At 44.2% G+C, this 22036-nt stretch overlaps 1 protein-coding gene across 10 annotated transcripts in view; it reads left to right on the top strand.

Annotated features, from left to right (window-relative positions):
• Window positions 1-22036, top strand: part of synrg (synergin, gamma) — a 51996-nt gene that overhangs the window by 8254 nt on the left and 21706 nt on the right. For 4 of the 10 annotated variants that reach the window (XM_015367591.2, XM_015367590.2, XM_015367593.2 and 1 more), the window contains exons 3-16: window positions 3570-3697; window positions 3920-4050; window positions 4457-4562; window positions 4669-4780; window positions 5399-5710; window positions 6851-7132; window positions 9131-9208; window positions 9477-9673; window positions 10761-11018; window positions 11514-11644; window positions 11901-12019; window positions 12342-12404; window positions 12788-12817; window positions 14269-15279. In XM_015367591.2, coding sequence (XP_015223077.2) covers window positions 3570-3697; window positions 3920-4050; window positions 4457-4562; window positions 4669-4780; window positions 5399-5710; window positions 6851-7132; window positions 9131-9208; window positions 9477-9673; window positions 10761-11018; window positions 11514-11644; window positions 11901-12019; window positions 12342-12404; window positions 12788-12817; window positions 14269-15279 — 2958 coding nt within the window. The remainder of the gene's footprint in view (window positions 1-3569; window positions 3698-3919; window positions 4051-4456; window positions 4563-4668; window positions 4781-5398; window positions 5711-6850; window positions 7133-9130; window positions 9209-9476; window positions 9674-10760; window positions 11019-11513; window positions 11645-11900; window positions 12020-12341; window positions 12405-12787; window positions 12818-14268; window positions 15280-22036) is intronic. The other 6 variants (XM_015367599.2, XM_006641080.3, XM_015367594.2 and 3 more) reach the window with 5 other exon arrangements.

Raw genomic sequence — 22036 nt, 5'->3', positions numbered from 1 at the left:
CCAGGGCCTATCCCAGCAAGCAACGGGAGCAAGGCAGGATACCCCCTGGACGGGACACCAGTCCATCACAGGGCAGACAGCCACAGGCATGCACATACTCCCACTAGGATCTGTTGTCCCAGAAGCCAATTATCCTTCCAGTAAGCCCTAGGACTGTGGGAGAAAACTAGCACACTGAGCAAATCCAGGGGGACATTGGGAGCACATACCCCTATAGCAGATAGCACCCCAGGTCTGGAATTGAACCCAGAGCCTGAGTGCTGCACAGCAGCAATGCTAACAACTGTGCCACCGTGCTGCCCAGGATACCATGAAGATTGTGAATTACCCTGTGAAAGTAAAAGGTTAATTTATTTACTGAGGAGGGAGTGTTGTGAATGTGCATGAAAGGAAGTAGGAATGTGTGCCATTACCTGTTTTAATAGGCAGGTGGTGGCACTTCAGCATTACCCAGAACGACCTAACCTTCTCCAGATTGTTCTGGTGCTGTACACCTCCATCCAGACCTTATCATCGTAATTAATCTTAACTTTATCCTAGTAATCATCTTGGGCCTTGTAGTGCCAGTCCAACCTTTCAAAAGAAATTGAGTGAACATTCTTCTTCCTGAATAGGCCTCTGAACCAGCGAGCGCCATGTGACGTCTCTCGCAGAGCCGTATCTCGAATGTGTGTGCTTACTGAAGGGATAAGCGGTTATTCCAAGGGAAATTACTTTCCCCTGCGCGTAGCTCCAGGAGCTGTCCAGACGGAGTCGGACTCCAGCTCCAACAGTTGGAGATTTATTGTCTTGGAAATACTCTGAATCTGTTGATTTAGAGAATTTATTGTGAACATCACAATATGTAACATGAAGAATTTTCTGTGATGTTGCTCTAGATTTTGTCTTTAATAATTATTTATTAAGCTTAATTCGATGAAGAGAGCTCCACAGCAGAAAAACTGAGACTATTTTTCTCTGCTTTTTTCAATGTGGAATTAACCTCTGCTTATACCTCTGCAGTTTACATACTGACCCAGCTCCATGCTCTTACCTCATTTAAGTTTTAATTAAGCTAGCTTTTATTTTAATCTAAAGAGAAGGGGGAGATTTAAGGCAATTAACCTGCTGCCTGATCAAGACTATAAACAATACCTCCATGTCGTTTTTAAACAACGGTGCAATAAATCTACATAAAATGATAAGGTACACAACAATTCATCTCAATTATTAGAGTGACACATTCATATTTTAATGTTGCCCTTAACTCCAAAGCAATCAATGTGGAAGTTCAGGATTTTCTTTGATGAATATTGGTGTTTAATGACCAGCTGTTCTCATTTCTTGCCATGGATCAGACCAAGTGAACAGCTCTAACATCAATCAGGAGCGTTAACTGCGAATTAGGAAGAATATGCCATTCTTAACAAGCTAGTCAAAGCTTTTTTATGCTGGTTACCACAGAAAACCAGCAGCACCAAAATATTTACATTAAATATGTACTTTAACTTTCCTAAAGATTTGCCGTGCAGTACTGAGACAATTGTGCTTATTTTTTGTGCCATTTCTTTCCCTTTTAAACCACCTGTTCCTGCAATCAGAGGCTGAGGATGTTGCACTTGTTCACACAGGAGCCTCTCAGATTAAATCACAATCTGTCAGGGGAGCAGCCCCATTAGAAAAGGAGACAAAACCTTTGGGCCCATCTAGCTGGGTAGTAGCCGACTGAGCTAAAGATCTTATCCAGCCATTTCCTGAAATTAGCCAAGGCATCGGCTTCAACAACACGGCTGGATAGCTTGCTCCGCGCTCTTCCGTTTCCAGTCCTTTGGGTAAACCGTTTCTCCTGTTCTCGGTTTTAAATGCACTTCCATGTAGTTTCTGCTTGTATCCCCCAGCCAGAGTGCGCCAGTACACTCGCCACACACCAGCTCTCAGTGGGGAGGAGAACAGAGAGATGTAGCCAGTTCAGAGATGGGGATTATTAGGAGGCCATGACTGGTAAAGTCCGTGGGGAAATGTGGCCAGGACACCCTTACTCTTTTCGAGAAACGCCCTGGGATTTTTAATGACTACAGAGAGTCAGGACTTCATGTCTCATCCGAAGGATGGCGCCTTTTTACAGTATAGTGTCCCCGTCACTATACTGGGGCATTAGGACCCACACAGGCCGCAGGGTGAGCGCCCCCTGCTGGCCCCACTAACACCTCTTCCAGCAGCAACCTTAGTTTTTTCCCAGGAGGTCTCCTATCCTGGTACTGACCAGGCTCACACCTGCTTAGCTTCAGTGGGATGCTAATTTTGAATTGCAGGTTGATATGGCGATATTTGAAGCCAGTATAGAGCTGACTCATGTCGTTACAAGCTCGCTTGGGCTGAAATCCTGTAGTCACATCAGCCCTCCAGGACCATGATTTTGGCTCCCTGGATTGAAACATGAGCAGAGGTGTTGATGACGTGAAAAGGCATGTGAAATATGAGAACAGACATTGGAGAAATAAAGTCCATGGGCCCTGAAAGCACTTGCTGTTTTCCACCTGAGACTGTCCGACCGTGGGATTGCAGAAAGTCAGTTTAGAGTAAAGGAAAGGGAACATGCTCACTCATTGTACAAGCCACCTCTTACAGCCATTTACAGAGCTGAATTTTTAGGCACTAATTAAAACCCTGTGCTGCACTGATGCTCTTGTCTTGTTAGTGCTGAGATAATTAGAGGGAATCAAGGGATCCTCGAGCAGGCTGTGCATTTTGCTTTTGCTGCCTTTTTTTCCTCCCTCAGTTAAATATTGTAATCTGAGCCTTATGGAACAGTCACAGCATCTCCCAGACTGAGTTTTCAGAGTGGCGTGCACAAGGCCTTCTTTCCTTAAAACTGCAACTTTATTTTGGAGTTTGATCTAATTGGAAGATTGATTGCAAAAAAAGAGGGTAGATTCACAACACATCAGTATGAAATGAAAACATTGTTCTTCTTTTGTCAATTATACAAGGGAGCCATAGTCCAGCATGTCTAATAGGGTGCTTTTAAATCTGCGATTTGTAAAGGTGTTTTTGTAACTGGGTTCAGTGCACTGAGTGAGTTACAGAAGTGATGTGACCCTCGTCTGAAACTAGCCCTTGTAGTGGACCTGGTCCTACAGTAAGGCAGAGTTATCTGTTGTCTTGGGAGTGGTGTTGTGCATGCTCAGAGTCCGCAAACGACAGGGGTAGGATCAGGTGACCTTGTCAGACATTTGCGTGATCATTGCAATAAGAAAATTAATTTTTTAAATCAGAAATGTCTAGCTGTGCACCTTGAGTCCCACAGGTGGGCTGGTATCTTCCTTCCAGATCTCTTAACTAATTGACAGAACAGATCGTGAGTGTAAGATGTCAAAACGAAATTGTCCCAAATGCTTATAAACTGATCAATTAAGGGTGACCTATAAGAGTTGCTGGATTGTAGCTCCAAAGGGAACAAGCTGGACCAACCCTGCTCTTTACTTGGCAGATTAAACACCTTTAATGTGTTTTAAAATTAATTTCTGGGGTGGGATATTGGGTGTTATTTGTCAGGTGTCATTTAAAACAAAATCCTTTTGGTGTTTCAGGTATGGTGCCCATGCAGCCTCAGCAGCAACAGGGGTTCCCCATGGTACAAGTCATGCAGCCCAACATGCAGGGCATGATGGGAATGAATTTCGGGGCACAGTTGCCTCCTGGATCCATGCCCATTCAGGTTTGTGCTTTTCTCTGTGTGATCCTTAACCTACCGTCCTCAGCACAGGTGGAGAGAAGTAGCCTCCGGGAGTCCTGAACATAAATGCTGTGTAGAGTTCCCACTGAATTAAGAAGAGGCTCTACCACAGAGTCTCCCCGTGCTCTGTGGCCTCTCGTGAGGAAGCTGTGCACCCCTGCGGGAGCTGTGGCAGTAACACGGCTGTGGTGGTTGTTGTGGCAGGGTGGCATGGCCATGGGACCCATGCAGCCGCCCGGGATGCAGTTCATGGCGCAGCCGCAGTTCATGGGCATGAGAGGGCCGGGACCCCAGTACACTGCAGACATGCAGAAGCAGATCGCAGAAGAGCACCAGTAAGCAAACCTTTCTCTTCTGCCTTTTTCCCCCCATATTTCAATTAAACATTAGAATCACCTCTGCTGAGTTTAGTATTGGCATCAAACCGGCTGGGTAGCTTGCAGCAGAGACTGATTGCTCTTAACATAAAAATGTCCATCTTTTGTCCATCTTTAATGTATCTTTTTCTAATTTCTGCGTGTGATATGCTCCTGTCTCTGTATGACGTTCTGTATGGTGCAGGAAGCAAACATTCATCTTCTCTGATCTTTTTCTAGGACAGTGATTTTTCTCGTTGCAGCTCGATAGTGTTTGCATATTCATTAGACAGTAAATTAATTAATTAATATGAGTCGGGGTTGGCTGTCTCTGCTGTGAAGGCAGTCAGGTACATCCTAGCATAAGCGCCCCACTTCCCTGCAGGAAGCGCCTGGAGCAGCAGCAGAAGATGCTGGAGGAGGACAGGAAACGGAGGCAGTTTGAGGAGCAGAAGCAGAAGCTGCGCCTGCTGAGCAGCGTCAAGCCCAAGGTATGGTGCGCGCCAGGTGCCCCACAGGGCACCCCGTCCGTTCGCAGCGGTCACCTCGCAGTCACGGTGAGATCACCACAGCGTGGCCTGTTGTCCTTTTGTGCAGATGGGAGAGAAAAGCAGGGACGATGCACTGGAAGCCATTAAGGGGAACCTAGACGGCTTCAGCCGGGATGCCAAGATGCACCCCACGCCTTCCTCACACCCCAAGAAGCCAGGTACCTTACAATATCCGTTTTCTACACGCCAGCTCCTTGAAATAAACAAACTCACCTTTACTGTTACATGGCTGAATGTGGAGTAGGTCTTGGCGATCGACCCAGTGCTGTCTGTCTTCTGATGAGGTGTTGCAAACTTGGGATTAATTGGATAGAGTGCATTTATCTCGTATGCACCTAGATCCTTCAGAAACCTATTTTAAAAGTGCCGGCATTTATAGAACTTGAGGTTATTAATGGGAATTTTATCCACCAGCAAATCTCCAGGTTGCTCTTCTGGATGCCAAGTGTGATTCCCACACGTCGCCTCTCCTTATTTTCTGTGGTTTCCGCTGACTGGATTAATTTTACCCCTCTTCTTGTCTCGTATTCCGGCCGTTTTGCTTTTTTTTAAACACTTGCTGGAGTGGTTTGCACGGTAAATGCATAGTAGTCAAGATCTGCCTCTTCAGGTCTTTCACAGATCAGTTTACCGTGTGCCGGTTTTTCTTTTTACTTTGCTTCACTTTTAAGACAGTAGAAAGGTACTTAATTGTCACTTATTTTCTATTCTCATTGTAGTTGTATGTGTATATATGTGTGTGTGGTGCCATTATCATGATTTCTTCATTTTTGCAGAATCATCGCCATCCCACTCTTCTGTCTCTTCCCTCTCCCTCCCTTCTGCCTTCCCCGAAGACGACGACGATTTTAGTGACTTTATGCAGGGCCCGGCTGAGCCCTCTGCCTCCTTCCCTTCCTCTTTCCCCCTCGTCCCCCTCTCGTCCCCATCCCTCCGGGCAGGAGTGGGGCGCCCACCCTTGGATCAGGCCGCAGGGCACCCCACCTCCAGCCCCCCCCCACAGTCTGTCCTTCACTCTGTGCCAGTCACGTCAGTCACCCAACGCTCTACTGTAACTGCTCCGAGCTCCCAATCTTCTTCTTTCAAAGGTAATTCTTGAATATTATTTTACTTACCAGCCCTCCAAAAAACTTCCAAGTGCTCCAAATACAAACCTCATGGTGCATTGTGTTTTCTGCTGAGGCAGGGAGCCAATGAGTGGTTTATGCATAGAAAAGTATTAGTATATTTGATGACCTGGCGAGGAAAGATGCGTCTCTCATGCTCATTTCCATTGTAAGTGCCTGATGTATTACACCTGCCTTCAGACGTCAATAATGAATGATTGCGTGCCACAGGCAAAAGAGGAGGGCGATCTGCAGCAGGGAGGAAGAAAATGCAAGCCAGAGATGAAACTATTATTTTCTGTGTTCTTGTTTGGAGTTTTAATTATTTTTCTCCCTGCAACCCCTTCAGTTGGGATTCACTGGTTGTTAAATAACAGCCTGATGTTTGTGAGCTCATTGCCAAACATTCCAAACATTGCATCCCGCCCTCTCCCCTGAAACCCACAGGATCGGAGCCTTCTGTCACTTTCCATGCTTTGGGTCCCACAAGTGTGCTCCGATGAGCTGGCATCAGTTGGATTTGTGATCCAGCTCTCTCTGACTACTCACACAGCAAACAAGATTTCTGGCAAATCACAGGGTTTCAGGTGTCTGCCCAGTTCAGGTAGCACATGTCATGCTCACACTCACATTGTGGTACAGCGCAGTCATGAACCAGTGATGTCTGGACTGCAGGGCTTACACTGCACTCCCAGCACATCGCTTTAGTGCCTGAGTCAAAACTATACCATTACGATCTCAGTGGAACTTTTTTCCATTCTGTTCAGGGACCTGCATCCACTTTTCACCAGAGTAAGAAAGTATTTTTACTGTTTAAGACTGCGTTTCTGTAACGTGTTTAATTGTAATACTTCCTAGCGTTACTTTTTTGTCAAAAGAAAAAACACTAAAAATGCCTTGTGCAGTAACACAATACATGGCAGGTACACCTGTTCTTGCTGTAGGGGGCCAGGATATTCAACAAAACTCCCTGTTCTAACAAGAAGGAAGTTCTTACTGGAGTCCTGGAGAGGTTTTTCAGATTCTCTGTGTTGGAAGCATTGCTACTTTGATCAGGTCTTGATTAATCGGGAAATTAGTTAATTAACAGTGTAAGTCCAACAGTTGTGTCCTTCCCTTCAGGCCCTTCCTTGGAAGAAAAGCTCTTTTCCTCCTGCGATTTATCCTCAGACAGCCGAGCCCAGGTTAACTTTAAGTCCCGCCAGCCCTTGGCGGAGATGAGCCCTAGAGTTCAGGTCTCGGCCCAGTTTCAGCCCAGCGCGAGAGCCCGCAACTGGGGCGTCGCCGACAGCAACCTGAGTTCCGCTTTCGCCACGGAAACGCCTTCCCAGCCGCCACACTCTCCGCCACCGCCGGCTCCCAAGGTAGCTGTAAGCCACGCCCCTCCGCCGGCGCATGAGAGCGGTGAGACACGACTTTGTGAAATGCTCTCTTTGATTAACAGCCACGTTCTGGGACAGTCCTCTGTATTAACACAAGTGCTCCGCGTCGCAGGGTTTCCTTTCGCGCGCCGCCCTTTTCTGAGCTCTCCTTTTTTATCAATGATCGATCAGCTGAGCGATGATTGAGGATTCTTCTGTTTTCAGAGAAAATTTTGTTGCCTTTTTCCCCAATAGGTCATTGTTAAAAAAAACGTTTTCGGGGCTCTGTATTATTGCTTCCTTCTTTTAACAATGCCAGCAAATTGAAATAACCTCTTACTGATGCTTTGTTTCTGCATAACCCTATCTGTGCTGTGATTCTGTTTTGGCATATGACTGGGAATATGAATAGGATTTTCACATGAACAGGTATTGAGGTATTCCAGCTTTGTGCCCCATTTGAAGAAATGCAGGGGCCTCAGATTCATCTGTAAAATCAAATATGGTGGAAGTTTTGTTATTCTCTTTCTCATTCTGTTGGGATTATTAGAGTATGTGGCTGCATTGATCTTCAGGCAAAGTATTGGCTGCCTAGGGATTAGCCACACATTAATTCTGGTGTGAGGCACCATTGTAGAAACCAAGGTTTCTCTTCCTGATAGCTGTGATGGTCATAGTCCTGTTTCTGGGCACAAACGCTACTGCTGAAACCATGTGAGAGTGAGAGAGGAAAGCAAAATGGAAACTTGCTGAAATTTCACTTACATGCTGAATTACTTTGACAAAGGGTGAAAAACCAGTTTTACTGCTGTGATATAATTGAATTGAATGGTACCTTTTATTTTTGTAATGGTTATTTAATTTGTTGGTTTAAGCCTTTTTCCCCATCTGTAATCACAATTGCAGCATGCACCATATATTCTACTGACAGTATTATTTTGCATGCTTTCTCCAGGCTATGTGCATGTCAGTAACATCTCCTACTTCAGTTGAAGAAATGCATTGAGGTGGAGGCACTGCAGTATGTTTTATGTGTCAACACTTGGATTATGAGATGATGCTTTTGCAGCATTTAAGAAATGTTTCCCATTTGCTCTGCCTGTTGCATACAGAAGATCCCCTTGTCTCAACAAAGCTGTCATACAGGACTCCTTTAGCAGCACTTGTCTGCACTTGTAACACTTCTGCCAAATTCAGCTCTTCTGTTGTCTGCTTCAGTTATACTGGGAGGGTGCTGGGATTCACTCACCCATTCCAGAGGGTCTGTATGACAAATCGTGGATGATGACTCTTGATTTTTTTTGCATGCTGCCCTTAATCGATTGTGTTTTGTTTTCATTCTCTGCTGTTGTGTCAGGCTATATAAGATCTTAGCACTCAGGTGTGCATGTAGCAGTTATTTGATTATCAGGACTGAGTTGCCTTGGAGCCTCGGGCCTGTTAAGCAATTCCTGACAGGAGCTATCAAAGCCCAGAGCAACAGGTGGCATTTGTATTGATTGCCACCTGTGGGATCCAGTCATCCATGAGCATTAACTGTGCATCTGTCAGTAGATGTTTGTCCTTGTTTCACAAAGTCCCATTTCATTATGAAATTAATAAAAAAGCTGTTTTAGATTGACAATAAAGTGGGGTGCCTCTCAATCATACCATTGTAATTGTGAAGACATACCTACAATACCATATATGCAATAAAGGCCTTTTCTGTAGTAGTTTGCTTATATAGCCATAAAACGGCATATTTTATTCCCCTTCCTAATCTCTCATTCTGAATAACTGGATGATCACTTCAGAACAGATGACTTGAGATGTAAAGCAGCAGAGCGAATGGTCCTCTGTGAATCGGTGCCAACTCTTATCATCATGAGTCACTCCACAGTCCACACTTGCTCCAGATTAAGGCCATGAGTGTAGCTGCGCATACTGATTCCTACAGCCTCCACAGAAGGACATTGTGAGCCGTGGATGCCAGGGGAGAGGGGTCCCCGCGTGGAGACGACATACTGGGCCGCGTCACAGTTGTGTCACTCTGCTGTTTCAGGTGTGGGCGTGTATCCCCAGCAAGAACATATCCAGCCCATGATGCCTGCCTGGCTCTACAATGACAGTCTTGTCCCAGGTAAAGACCCAGTTCTTGCAGTGTCTTAATCCAAATACTTGCCATCAATGCAGAACTTGTACTCTACAGTGGACATTTATTATTGCTTAGCATTTCATCATCTTCTGAAAGGTTTACAGTAGGCTTCTTTGTATCTCTTGCATGACATTTGTGATCAGTAACAGAATTACTAATTGGTGCTCTCTGACCCTCAGTTTGAGACTAGCAGTCTCGCAGTGCTAGAGTGTAGCCCTCAGCTGAGCTTTTCTGCCACGCTTGTAACCCGCAGACCTGTACAAGAAAGTGCTGGAGATCACCATGACCCCTTCAGGGATCGACACGGCCAAGCTCTACCCCATTCTGATGTCATCGGGGCTGCCCCGGGAAGCTCTGGGACAGATATGGGCCTTAGCCAATCGCACAACCCCAGGGAAGCTGACAAAGGAGGAGCTTTACACTGTGCTGGCGATGATTGGTGTGACACAGGTGCGCTCTGATTGGCTAGTTTTGGCTAGTAAGGCCAATGTCTGTGACTTAGGTCCCTTGGTAAGGGGAATGTTTCTTATCGCTGTGTGGGAGACTGTGCCTTTGTGAGAAAGACACATCTATCATCTCTGTATGGCTTATTATAAGTGCTGGATCAGAGGCTAGGGGAGAAATGTGGGTTCTTTTTGTAATGTAAATGTAAAGAGTCCTTAGGGGCCAGCAAATGGAGCAGGACTCTTTTGTAGAATGATGAAAAAGCAGAGGAATCTCCCAGTGATATTTGTTAAAATGAAGCTTGACTTTAATGAATAATTCACTCAGAAGATAGTCTGTCTCATTTGGAAGAAAAAAACCAGAACGAAGCGGAGCCTATCACCACAGACAGAACTGGGTTGTCATTGTAATGTAGCACATTAATAAAGGGGATTAGAGAAATATAGGAACAAAGGTGAATAAGAAACATCGCCTCTCAAATTGAATGGGCTCTTTAGCAGACTCACTGTGCCAAGGCCGAAGATTTAATGGATCTTTGTCTCTGAATGCTGTTGAGATAATTTCATCTGCAGTCCTTTGTGTTTGGAGAAACAGTGGATGTGTTAACCCTAACTTTGGCTCGGCACGTTGTCTGACTTTTGACCTCACTCTTGGGTGAACTCCGATGGCGATGGGCAGGTCTTCTGCCTGCGTCCCACCTCCGGGGTGTATATGGAACACACGTCTTCAGTGTGTCTGGCAGGGAGCTAATTCCCTTCTATTGTCACACTGAAAAGTCAGTCCCGTTTCTTTCCAAGAACCCAAACTCACTTCAGTAATTTTGTAGAAATCTTTTCAACAGGCCATGGGGCAAATGCATTTCATATAAATGCAGGCAAGAAAGTGGAATGTATAATTTAAACTTCTGTCTACCTCTGTTTGTTAAAGAATGTCCATGTTACATAGGCAAAAGTTCTATGAAGGGGGAGTTCAGGCAGCTTTGAATCATCACCCTTTTAGGGTTTTGCTTAGAGCTGGTATTGCTTTAAGAAAGAATGTTTTGTGATGTCATTGCCTCTGTAACATAATTTTTTTTCATTTTTTCTACCTGAAGAATGGTCTCCCAGCTATGAGCCTGGATGTATTGAGCCAGTTCCCCTCTCCCCCTGTACCCACACTACCTACACTGGCCATGCCCTCTCTTCTGCATCAGCAGCCCTTGATGTCAGTGCCCTCTGTTGCCCAGCCGACAGTCTCCATGGCAATGTCCACCGCTTCCCAAGTGATGGGCGTGTCCCTCTCTACAGCCCCACAGGGCTCCAGCTCACAGCCCACTGCAGGGTTCGTGGCTACCTTCCCCCCTGCTGCCCAGGTAATTGTGCAATTTGTGTCCTGTCACCCCTGTTTCTGAACTGAAAGGTGAAGTTATTTGTCAGGTTAGACTTACTGTGCTGCGCTGTGTGGTCACAAAGTTGAAGAAAAAGTAAAAACGGGTTGAATTTTATATTGATAAGGTTCTGCCAAATGTGAGTAATTCCATACCCATGTTTTTCACAGTTTAAAGAATGACAGAAGCTTCTTTTAATTAAAAATGGTAAGTCTTTAGGCTAAAAAAAAAAATTAGGAAGACAAACCCCACTTGAAAACTTGTTTCTGTACAAGTGTGCCATCAGTGTCAGATCTCCTTTTCCTTTGCAGAAGGATGCATTGTTTTCTTCTTTCTCAATGTGACTGTCACGGCCAAATGTCTAGAAAGCTGTCAGCACAGATGAGACAGTGTTCCTGCTGTGGACAGCGCCTAGTAACTGCATTCCGTGTTTGGAGGATTTTTTTTTGTCGAGTCCATAACTGCTTTCCTGTTGTCCAGATGACAAAACCTGATGAGGACGACTTCCAGGATTTCCAGGAAGCACCCAAGGCAGGAATGGCGGACAACTCTTTCACCGAATTCCAGGGAGAATCCTCTGGAGCCTTTCCCAGCACCCAGCCTCAGAGCAGGTACGGGCCAGACAGCCATCGGTTCAAGTATACGATCAGTGTTGGCTGAAGACATGCAGACAGCATTGAATCACTTTCAGTATGTACAGTTACCTGTACTCCAGAATATCACAAAGCTTTCCATTGCAGGAGACATGATACAGATTTTGAAGGATAAATTGAGATGTAATTGTCTCCTTAGCAATCACTAGAGCAGATTTATTGGCCGCGTTAAGTTGTAAATTGCCTCAATGAGCAAATTCTTGTGGTCCTACAGTGCTCCGGTGTTGTTGACCCCTGTGTCCGGATCGGCAGCATCGTCCAGCTCTGACAAGTACGCTGTGTTCAAACAGCTGTCCGTGGACCCGCCAGCAGACGCCACCCCCTCTGCTGCAGGTACAGTAACATCTGGCACAAGCCAGCACCTGGAGGTTAGCGTGTCTTTTCGCACCTGGTCAGTCTGGCTCTCATGAGCAGCGTCTGAAGTTCGTTCAAAAGGAAGAAGCATCGACTTCGCTAATCGAAGAAAGCAAGCTGAAATACTGGTATTAGTATTTAGTTTTCAGCATTGTTCATTCTTAGAAATGTTGTTTTTGAACCATAATTTTTGGAATAGTTATTTACCAAGGATGCCAGGAGCCAACATCCCATAAATAAGTTTTGGACTATGTAATTTACCATTTCATACTAATCAGTTTGTTTCTCTCCTATGTTGCAGATTTTGGAGATAAATATAGTGTTTTCAGGCAACTTGAACATCCCTCTGATTTGAAGCCAATAGGTGAGCAAAGTTTTTTAAGCTTTGTAGAGAGAAGGTAGTCAAGTACATATCACATATTTACATATGAAACAAACTTGCCATCTTGTCTCTCTTCTGCTGTCCAAAACCATATTTTGTCTACTTTAATTTCATATTGACGAGGCATGTGACAAAGAGGGTTGTAGAAACATTGAGAAGCATGTAGGTAAAACCTTTTTAGGCATCAAATAGCTATTTTCTCCGTGTAAGATATATTGCAAATATATTTTTTTTACTTAGTAAAATTGAACATGTGGGTCATGATTTGAGAGCGAGAGAGGAGAATAGCTGTTTCATGCTCAAACGTCTCTAATTAGTAACATTGACAGAGGTGTCTTTTTCATGTCCCTGTTTTACTAGAGCAGTTTCCAAAGGGGAAAACTTTCGGGACTCCAGTAAGTTATGGTTGCAGTGACCTCCTTGGTTTTACTTGCTTGAGTTAAAAAATTATATGTATTTTGGGGTGAAGGTGATTCTTCAGGTTTTCACAAGGTTCACTTACAGCATCAGGACTGCGTGGCCACGCCTGACGTACCTGCAGCGTTTTGCACACCCCCGCACTGTGCTGCCCAATGGGGTCTGAATTCAGAGATGTAAACCTCACAGAAAAACACAATTCGGGGCTTCTGAGTGTCTGTGCTGATAAAGGCTGCACTTTTAAGAGTGCAGGATGAGCCCTGTAATCAAGTCATTGCCATTTGAAGTCTGGGTAGTGTCAGGATCTGCCCACGGCCCTGGATATCCTGTGTGGCACAGCCACATGGGTGGACAGTGACGCACATTTGGCCAAGCGCTGTGTAGGACTGACCTTCTTGGGGCCTCCACAGCTCTCCGTGGCCAGTCTCCTGTGTGTGTGTGTGCAGTGTTGTCAGGGCTGCATAGCTCCTCCAGTCAGAGCTCTCTCTTCTGCAGGCAGCTTGCAGCGTAGCAGGTGGTTTATTGCTCCTGTCTTGGGTTGTTGCCATGAACAGTAAGAATCTGAGCCTACAAAAGTCTTGGATCACAAATGAGAAGAGGCCATTTGCCCCATATAGTTTATCTAGCTGCTTCTATCTAATTGATCCTAAAGAAGATTGTTTAACAGTTGTCGATTCTACACAGACACATACAAGGAACACAAATTGACAGTTCCAGATTTTTTTTAAAGAATTTTAGGTCAAGAGTGAACTCGATATACTGAGCTAGAAACGTTTTTTTTTTTACTGTTTTTTGGTGGGTCCTACTGCAAATCTCTTGTAGATGAGCTCCCACCATTCAAGCAGAGACACCTGCAGGCTCTGAGGAGTGTTTGCCCTTTGCCTTTTGCAGTTAGTTTGCAAAGTGAGAATCTAGATTGACAGGACAAAATATAAAATGAAAAGCCTGCAGTAGTGGAAGTCAGCACAGTCTTTTAAGCAGATGAAAGAGTGTCTTCAAAGAATTCTGTTTAAAAAAAAAGATTTGCACAATGAACACAGATGTGCATTCATCATCAGGAGCACCATGAGAAGAGGAAATTTTAATTTTTGCTTTATCATCTTCTCTGTGGGTCTAGATAATTGCTTTGGTGTCCTGCATGTATTTTTGCCTGCTTTGCCGCTTTTGTACCTCAGTGTGTGCAGTGGTGTAGTTAAATCTCATTAAATGTGCCACAGGATGCACCTCACAGCTCGTTTATCCAAGTGATTGGATCTCAAACATAGTTCAGAGACTGACCACGTGTGCTGGAAACGTGTGAGCAACAGGTGTTATTGAATGACTAAATTCTTGCTTTCCAGCGATGGTAATGGTAATAAAGTATCTCTGAATTTCTGATTATTGTATATCACAAACCAACTCTCTCTTCTGACGCATTTTCTTTTTCCAGGGGAAGGATTTGCAGATTTCAGATCGGCCAGTGCTGATGATGGCTTCACAGACTTCAAGACGGCTGACAGCGTTTCCCCACTAGATCCCCCAGAACAGACCAAAATCTTCCAGCCTGCTTTCCCTTCTCCTTTCCTGCAACAGCCTCTACAGCAGCAGCAGCAGCAGCAGCAGCAACAACACCCAACCACCCTCTCCCAGCCCAAAACCCCTCTCAACATGACAGACCTGGACCTCTTCACTTCTCTGGCTCCTGCCGTCCCCATTACCGAGACCAAAATGCCAGCTTTCCCCTCTGCCCCCTCTCTGATAGCACCCCCTGCTGGGCAAAAGGCCCCTAGGGCAGGAGTGGATGATTTTGGTGACTTTGCTCTGTTTGGCTCCTCCACCACCACCTCCTCCTCTACAGTGTCAGCGTCTGCCCCCCTCGGGGGTGGGGCTGGCACGGCGGTCCAGGACGATTTTGCAGACTTCATGACCTTCGGCGGCTCGGCTGAGGCCAAGAGCAAGGCGAGGCCCGGCGAGAGCGGCGCGGCGGGGGGTCCCCCCGACGAGACCCTGTCGCCCCCGCCGCCGCAGCAGCAGCAGCAGCTCCGGCAGCCCCACCTCTCCGACAAGTACGACGTCTTCAAGCAGCTCTCGCTAGAGGGCGCGCCGGGCTTCGAGGACGCCAAGGACAACGGCGGGGGCTCCTTCCTGTCCCTCAAAGGTGACGCCGACGACTTTGCCGACTTTCAGTCCTCCAAGTTCTCCACCGCCCTGGGGGCCTCGGAGAAGAGCCTGGTGGACAAGGTGGCGGCCTTCAAGCAAGCCAAAGAGGACTCAGCCTCCGTCAAGTCCCTAGACCTCCCGTCCATTGGGGGCAGCAGTGTGGGTAAGGAGGACTCGGAGGACGCGCTTTCGGTCCAGCTGGACATGAAGCTGTCGGACGTTGGTGGGGACCTGAAGCACGTGATGTCAGACAGCTCCCTCGACCTGCCCGGCTTCTCTGCCCACCAGCCCCCCGCTGCAGGTGAGGAACTCGTGCGGTTGCTCTGGTGAGGCCTGGCTAGCATGCAGGCACAGCTCTGCCCTGACCCGCCTGTATGACTGATGCTTCCTCCCACTGGGTGAACTCCCTGAGTCGTGCTGAGAATCAGCAGATGGTGTTCTGGAGTATTGAAAGTTTGCACACTTCATATCATTCCTTCATATCTGTCCCACCTTCCCATTTTCCCATCTGATTTCTGCTTCCCTTTACATGCACATTAAATTAAGTTAAATATGTATATTTAATAACTTATTTATGTGTTTATCTTTGAATAGGAAAAGGCTTCCGTCATTTATTTATTGCGTTCTCTATTAATCTTAGGCTTCACACTAATCAAGTCTCCTGTAGCGCTTGGCCTGTATCTGAAATGATAGTGTCAAATAAGACAGCAGTGTTAAGATATTTGCTGCCATTCATATGATATTCATACGTTAAAAGAAAGAAGTGCACTACCTCTCTTCTTCCTCTTAAAAATACAGTTCCTGACATATTTGTTTCAAGTCATTTCACACAAGTCTTTAAAAATTTAGATTACAGTATATGATGAGCTCATGTCATTGGACAAGCTTTATCATAGAAATAACTGTGACTCGTGCCTGTTCTTCACACTTTGGATATGTGGTTTTTGTTGCTCTGATCTGTGAGCTTGAACTATTACTGAGCTTCATCTGTCTCCTCATCAGGTAGTTAGAGCAGTGCTTCTCAGTGTTAGTCATACGTGGTCTCTTCCATCTCCTCCGGTTTCTTCTCTAGCCGTGTTCTTAATCGCAGGTGAATTGGCTTCAATTTTCTTCTACGAAGGTCAGTTTTTAAGTTTTCTTTCAGCTCTTAAAAGGTTGTACAAGGTTTGTTATTGGTATCAACCCAGTGCCAATTCTGAAGTCAGACCTGTCCTCAATCAAGTCTATGACCTGAAATGATGAATAAAAGGGTTAATACTAATGACTAAATCCAACCGGTGTCTTACAAGTCTTAATAATCAATAAGCCTGATTAAGAACTCGGCTGGAATGAACACCATTTAGCAGGTAGTGTGCTGCTCTCGCAAACAGAACATCCTTTCAACTCCAGGTGAACTCCAGAGAGTGCCCAAAACACGTCTGAAGTCTGTGACCATCTGGCCTAAATTATTCTGGCACTCTGTGTGCTTGGCTTGATTCCTTGATTATCTAATGCTTTTAATCAAAGCCAGGTTTCCCGCAGACTCATAAATGTTTGGGTCTCCTCTGTTCTTGATCCCCATCAGTTTGTCTTTGCAAGTAAAAGCACAATCAATAACGACTGATCAGGTAATGATTTTCTAAGTATGTGTGACAGATCTATGAATGCAAATGCAGCCCCTCTTAGGGTATTGATTTAAAGGCAGTGGTGCTTTGTAGTTGTCTGTGAGAGTGTGCAATTCTAACTTACTCAGTTGTTACAAGCCAGGAAAGTCATTATACGCCCATAAAATTACCAAGAACAGTCATGGTACTTATAAAAACAGAACTCATTTTGTAATATTCAGAATATTAACTGTAAGGGTTCATGTTTATTTAATTAGAACTATTTAGACTGAATTACTGTTGTAACATTGCATAGTACGAAATTTTCATTTAAGGGTTTAAAAGTCTATCCCTTCTGCCAATTCTGAGTTATTTGACAGTTCATCTAACAACCATTACAGATTATATTCAGGTTCAACAGTTGTAAATTGGGGTTGACTATTATTGTGAAGAACAGGAAAACAAATTCTCTGATTTATCACCACTCAATACCTTAGTGCTTGATATGTTTAGTACTTGGAAAATGGTTTTTGTGGTTTTTGGAAATTAACTTAAAGAAACAAGACAGTTTAGGCTTTAACGGTGACATTAACTGACACTGAAATCTTACAGCAGCTTTTCTGTAATCTTAAATTACCTGAGAGGGAGCTCTTTGTGTACCTTACTGATTTGGTTGCTCGCAGTTAATGAAACAGCTTCTTAAACGATCGAAGAGCATTGGTCATTACTTTGACTTCGTGGGCCTGAGGGTCTGAAATTTTGAAGACTTTCCTAATCCAAGCTGCCCACTGTGCAAGGTCTTCAAAACGAAAGTTTTTTGTTTAGTATTCTATCCTCTGTGGACCTGAAGAAGGTTAAAATCTAGGAGATAAAATGTTAAATTTTTTCCTTTCACCTAGTGGTGTCTATAGGGAGTGGTTAATCCCTCTCCTTCTTGCAGGACGTCCTGAAGAAGTCCTTTTCTTTTTCTGTTGTTCTGAATGAAACCCGACGGAGAACGTTTGTTTCTGGGTTTCACGGGGCGCTCTGAAGACAGGTCTAGAATAACAGCTTTTAAAGGGAAAATGCCACTTAAGATGCGTAATGTGTTTTTGTAGCTGGTGTAGGTCTAGAGGTTCAGAAGTGCAGACTGTCCCAGAGTAGTCAGTGAACACGCTGTACCCCTCATTCTCCCTCGGGTCCAGGGATCCCTGCTACATAGGAAGTGGAGAGCAGGGTAGAAGCCAGGGCAAAGTGTCTTTCCGGCTGAGGAGGGGAAAAGACGAAATGTCTACAGTTCAGAGAGATGTTGTAAAAAAAAAAAAAGTTCCCCCCTTTTCAAACCTCGGCTCTTGTCCAGCTCTGTTGATGGATGACTTCCGATAGCCTGTTCTCAGTGCAGAATCGGATTCAAATCGCCTCCCACATACACCATCTCCCTAGCTTTTATCAGACCTCCTCTTGGAAGTTTGTGTCTGAGGAGGAAATCTGTGTTGTGCACAAGAAAAGGTCAAGGAGAGCTTCAGGGCCTTTATCATGCCACACTACTTTACGATCTTAGACAATTATCCTCTCAAGAGGGAGACACAAGAACATACATACTAGTGCACTGTTCAATGCATATATTTGTTTTCTCACACCCCCCCCCCCACTTGTTTTCCATATGATTCGGTTATTTGTTTGTTTGCATCGTTGTTTACTGTCCTTCACATCCAGATGCTGTGCCTCATAGCCCATGTTCATGCAAGCTCATTGTTCTGTGCCTGCTTAACAGTGAGGTTTGATTTTTTTAAAAACAACCGAGTTTCAAGTTAAGCAAAAGGTTATGGCCCCTCCTTATATCTTCCTTGCATCAGAGAGCTGCAAGGAAGAAGCAGGGATCAGAAAAACACGAGATGCTTGTCTTGCCTGGATGTTGGCTGACGAGAAACCATTTAACCCTTGGGCACCTGGTCATCCCTGCATTTTTGCACAACACTGGGACGTTGCGTTCCATAGGCTCCTGCTGGGCGGCTGCAGGACAGTGGTCTTTGTGCTGATGGGCTTCGGGCTCTAACAGGTGGTGGGTTTGAAGTAATCCATCTCTCCTTGATTGCACCTGAGCGTAAAACCTTTTGTAAGCCTCCCGATTCTTGGAGCTTGTGTTCAGGAGCAAAGCGCAAAGAGCCACTGGAAACCTCCTCCAGCAGTAGCCTAGGTACTGATTTTTTTTATTCAGTTGGAAGCGGAGAATGGGAGAGTAGCACAGAGCTGGCCTTCTTACAGTAAGGGCAAGAGGACAGCAGGGGGGGCTGTGCCCAAGTCCAAAAGCCTGCCCTGGTTGAAAGGGAGACCAAATTAAGACCTTAAAGTTTATTCAGTGTTAATTGGAAGCAGTTCTGAATTATACCTCTAGATTTGTCTTTAAATGCACGCTGGTGTGCACAATTCACGTTGGCCAAAAGTTCTGATCCTGCGTGAGGAAGGACCATAATTAAATAATTTAATCGTGGCGGGCCTTGTGGCGTTAAATCATGACCATGTTTTCATCTGAAAGGCCAACAGTTAATGAAACTGTCTCTTATGCTTCCTGCCTTGTAAAGTTAAAGAGACAGTATCTGTTTTTCCTGTGTGTCGCGAACTAGGATCTATAATTCAGAAGCCTTTGTCTGTCCTTTTGCACATTTTAGTTCTTAGAGGCGATTTTCATATCAGGATTAAGTCAAGTCCTGTCATACCTTGCTTCTCTTTAGAAGTGTGTTTGTTGAGCTCAGTTTGTGAAATTGACAAGAAGGTGTTTATAGCATTCTTGCAGTGATATTTTGCAGCTCGAAAACCCTGTTTTCGTCTTGCGTTTATTGTTATAAGTCCACATTTTAAGTAATTTTTATTTTGAGAGAAATTAACCTTAATTGAATATTTATGAGTATATGAGTATATTTCCTTAATAACCCTTCCTGTTCTACGTACATGAATTAATCATCATAAAATCATATGATCTAAATATTTATTAATAAGGTTTTCTGTAACCTCATCTTTTTCTCCCAAGCCTAATTTACATCCGAGTTACATGCTTTCGGTAACATTGCTTTCATACCTGGTTTAGGTTGACAAAATGTCTGTGAAAGAAAAGGGGTACTGTCTCTTTAAATTGCCGTTCTTCTGTACCACTAATTACTAATTAATTCTGAAGTGCTGTAATAGAATGCTCTTCCTGTGCAGTGTTCTTTAACCCTTTGAGAGCTTGAGTTTTGCTGAGTCTGACACTTTGGAAAATCAACAGCTTCCCTGGGAGGAATAAATCTGCCATTTAGGATCCTGAATCACTGCAAAACAAAAACAAAAATGTATGCATGAAAACCGGAATGATGTTGTCACCTTGCACCCTGATGTCAGTCAGATCTCAGGGATTTGGCAAGGATGGTCCTGTTCAGTACAAAGGTTAGGGACTGCTAAGGAAAACCAGGTTGCTACTGTAAGTTGTTGGCTGACCAGTGGAGGGGGTTGTTTCTTTTGGACAGGAATTTTCAAATCAGTACCCCGGTGTGGTGAGGGGATGGTCTGCAGCAGAAGGTGGCTGTCCTGCAGAGGACATCCTAAGCTGAGTTTCTAGTTGCATTGTAATTAAAGATCCCATGGCGCTGTTTGTAAGACAAGGACTGTTAATCCTGATGTCCTCCATAAATTCCTGTTTGGGGTTTCATAATCTGGCCTCCCTAAAGTACTTGCTTAATTCAATTGGAGTGAAGTAATTTCTCACTCTTCCACCTGACCTGCTGTGCACTGGTGGGCGCTGTTCTTTAGAGCTGAATGATGTTTGTGCCCTTGGGTTATGTAATGCACTTTTGGGATCCTCCTGGGTGAAAAGTGCTAAATAAATATGGGGGTATTATATGAATGCCTTTAAATACATTATGGTATTGTAAATGGGTTGATATTAATTCTTTCTTCAGTATTTTTGAAAGTTTTAATTGCTGGTAAAATGCAGCAAGAAGGGGATGGAATTTACAATCGATTAAGAGACTTTTGGAAGTCTCTTTCCAGCCCTGTAAAACTCGGGATCACACTTTATTTTATAGCAAACCCCTTTCCTCAGCACTTAAGAAAAGTGGTAACAATAACCGTACTGTTTGCTATGTGGAGTAATTATTCAGAATGTCTATTATAATAATTTAATTCATTAGGTTGCATGAATCTAGTTGCTGCTGCAATAAAACATTGGCCATTGCCTTCTGATTATAAGTTCTGGGCACATTTTTATCTATTGTTGTTACCAGTCCCTGTTATTGTTCAGAGTAATATACCTTTTTTTTTAATTGGCTTTAAATTAAAAAAATCAGGTTTTCCTGGTCAGGTTTGAGTAATACAAACAGGAAAAATCCAGCCAATGTCTTTTCATGTGAGAGAATCACGTGGAATTCTAGCAACTAAGAGCAGGAAGGTGACCTGTGCCATTGCCAGCTACCTTTGTAATCTCTGAATATTGTACCTTAATACAGCTGTCATCCATATTGTTGTGGATGGCTATGTACAATGTGAGTCAGTGGTTTTAAACACGACATTCTGAACTGGAGAGTTCATTGAGAATATCAATGAAAAGTATTAAAGTAAATGTGACATCAGAGATCATTTTTCTTAGCCAAGATTATTATAGCCATTATGCAAAAGCAAGAAGGGGATATTATCTTTAGCCTGAATCAAAGCTGCTTGATGCAACTTAAAAAAACTGCCTTCCAGACTACTAATCAAACAGAACCTTCCATGTCATAGACAAGCCTCATTGTCATCTGAAAAACAAATTAAGATGGGTAGGTGTATGAGAAAGCATTCAAGTCCTCAAAGGGTTAATAGCACCTGATCTTTTCAAACCTGTAATCAACATTTTTTGCTCTCTTGGCTTTGTAAGTGTTCTGTATAGTTCAAGTCTCTGATATTGAACTGCTTTTTTCCTCTATTGCTACTACTTTGTGTCTTCTAACATTTGCCAATTTTATTCTATGTGAATGTGCCTTCTCGATTCAGCTTCTGGTTTCTGGGTTTCTACTTTTTATTTCTCTGTTTTCTTACTTTGCATGCTCTTGTATACTTTAATTAAAAAAGGGAAAAGAAGAAAGCAATGTCTGGCAAACCTCTTGTAACGACATCCTCCTTGCACTATTTTGTGACCTTTCTCTCTACTCCTTGTTGTTGTAATAAATATTTTTCTTGGCATAGCAGAAACTCGTGCCCTGTTGCTTTTTCCTTCTTTCACCTCTTGAGAATCCAAATCAGAAATGGAGAACAGGTGTGTCTCGAAAGCACAGTGGCTTTCTGTAGGGCCTCCTTGTCAATTTCACAAATTGCCTGTTTGTGCAAATGTGTGTGTGTGTGTGCGCGCGTGCGGCTCGTCCCAAGCAATTATAAAATGCCCCACTGAGTCAGGTCAGCTAACCTTGGTATAGAGAGGAGAAATAAGCAGCAAAAGTCTCAATGCCCCCTCGCTTGTTGGTACTGATATTAGCACTTCTTGTTTGTGGA

Source organism: Lepisosteus oculatus, chromosome 26 (assembly GCF_040954835.1).
Source record: "Lepisosteus oculatus isolate fLepOcu1 chromosome 26, fLepOcu1.hap2, whole genome shotgun sequence".
NCBI lineage: Eukaryota > Metazoa > Chordata > Actinopteri > Semionotiformes > Lepisosteidae > Lepisosteus > Lepisosteus oculatus.
The sequence above is the reverse complement of the archived record's forward strand: the minus strand, read 5'-3'. Positions and strand labels throughout refer to the sequence as shown.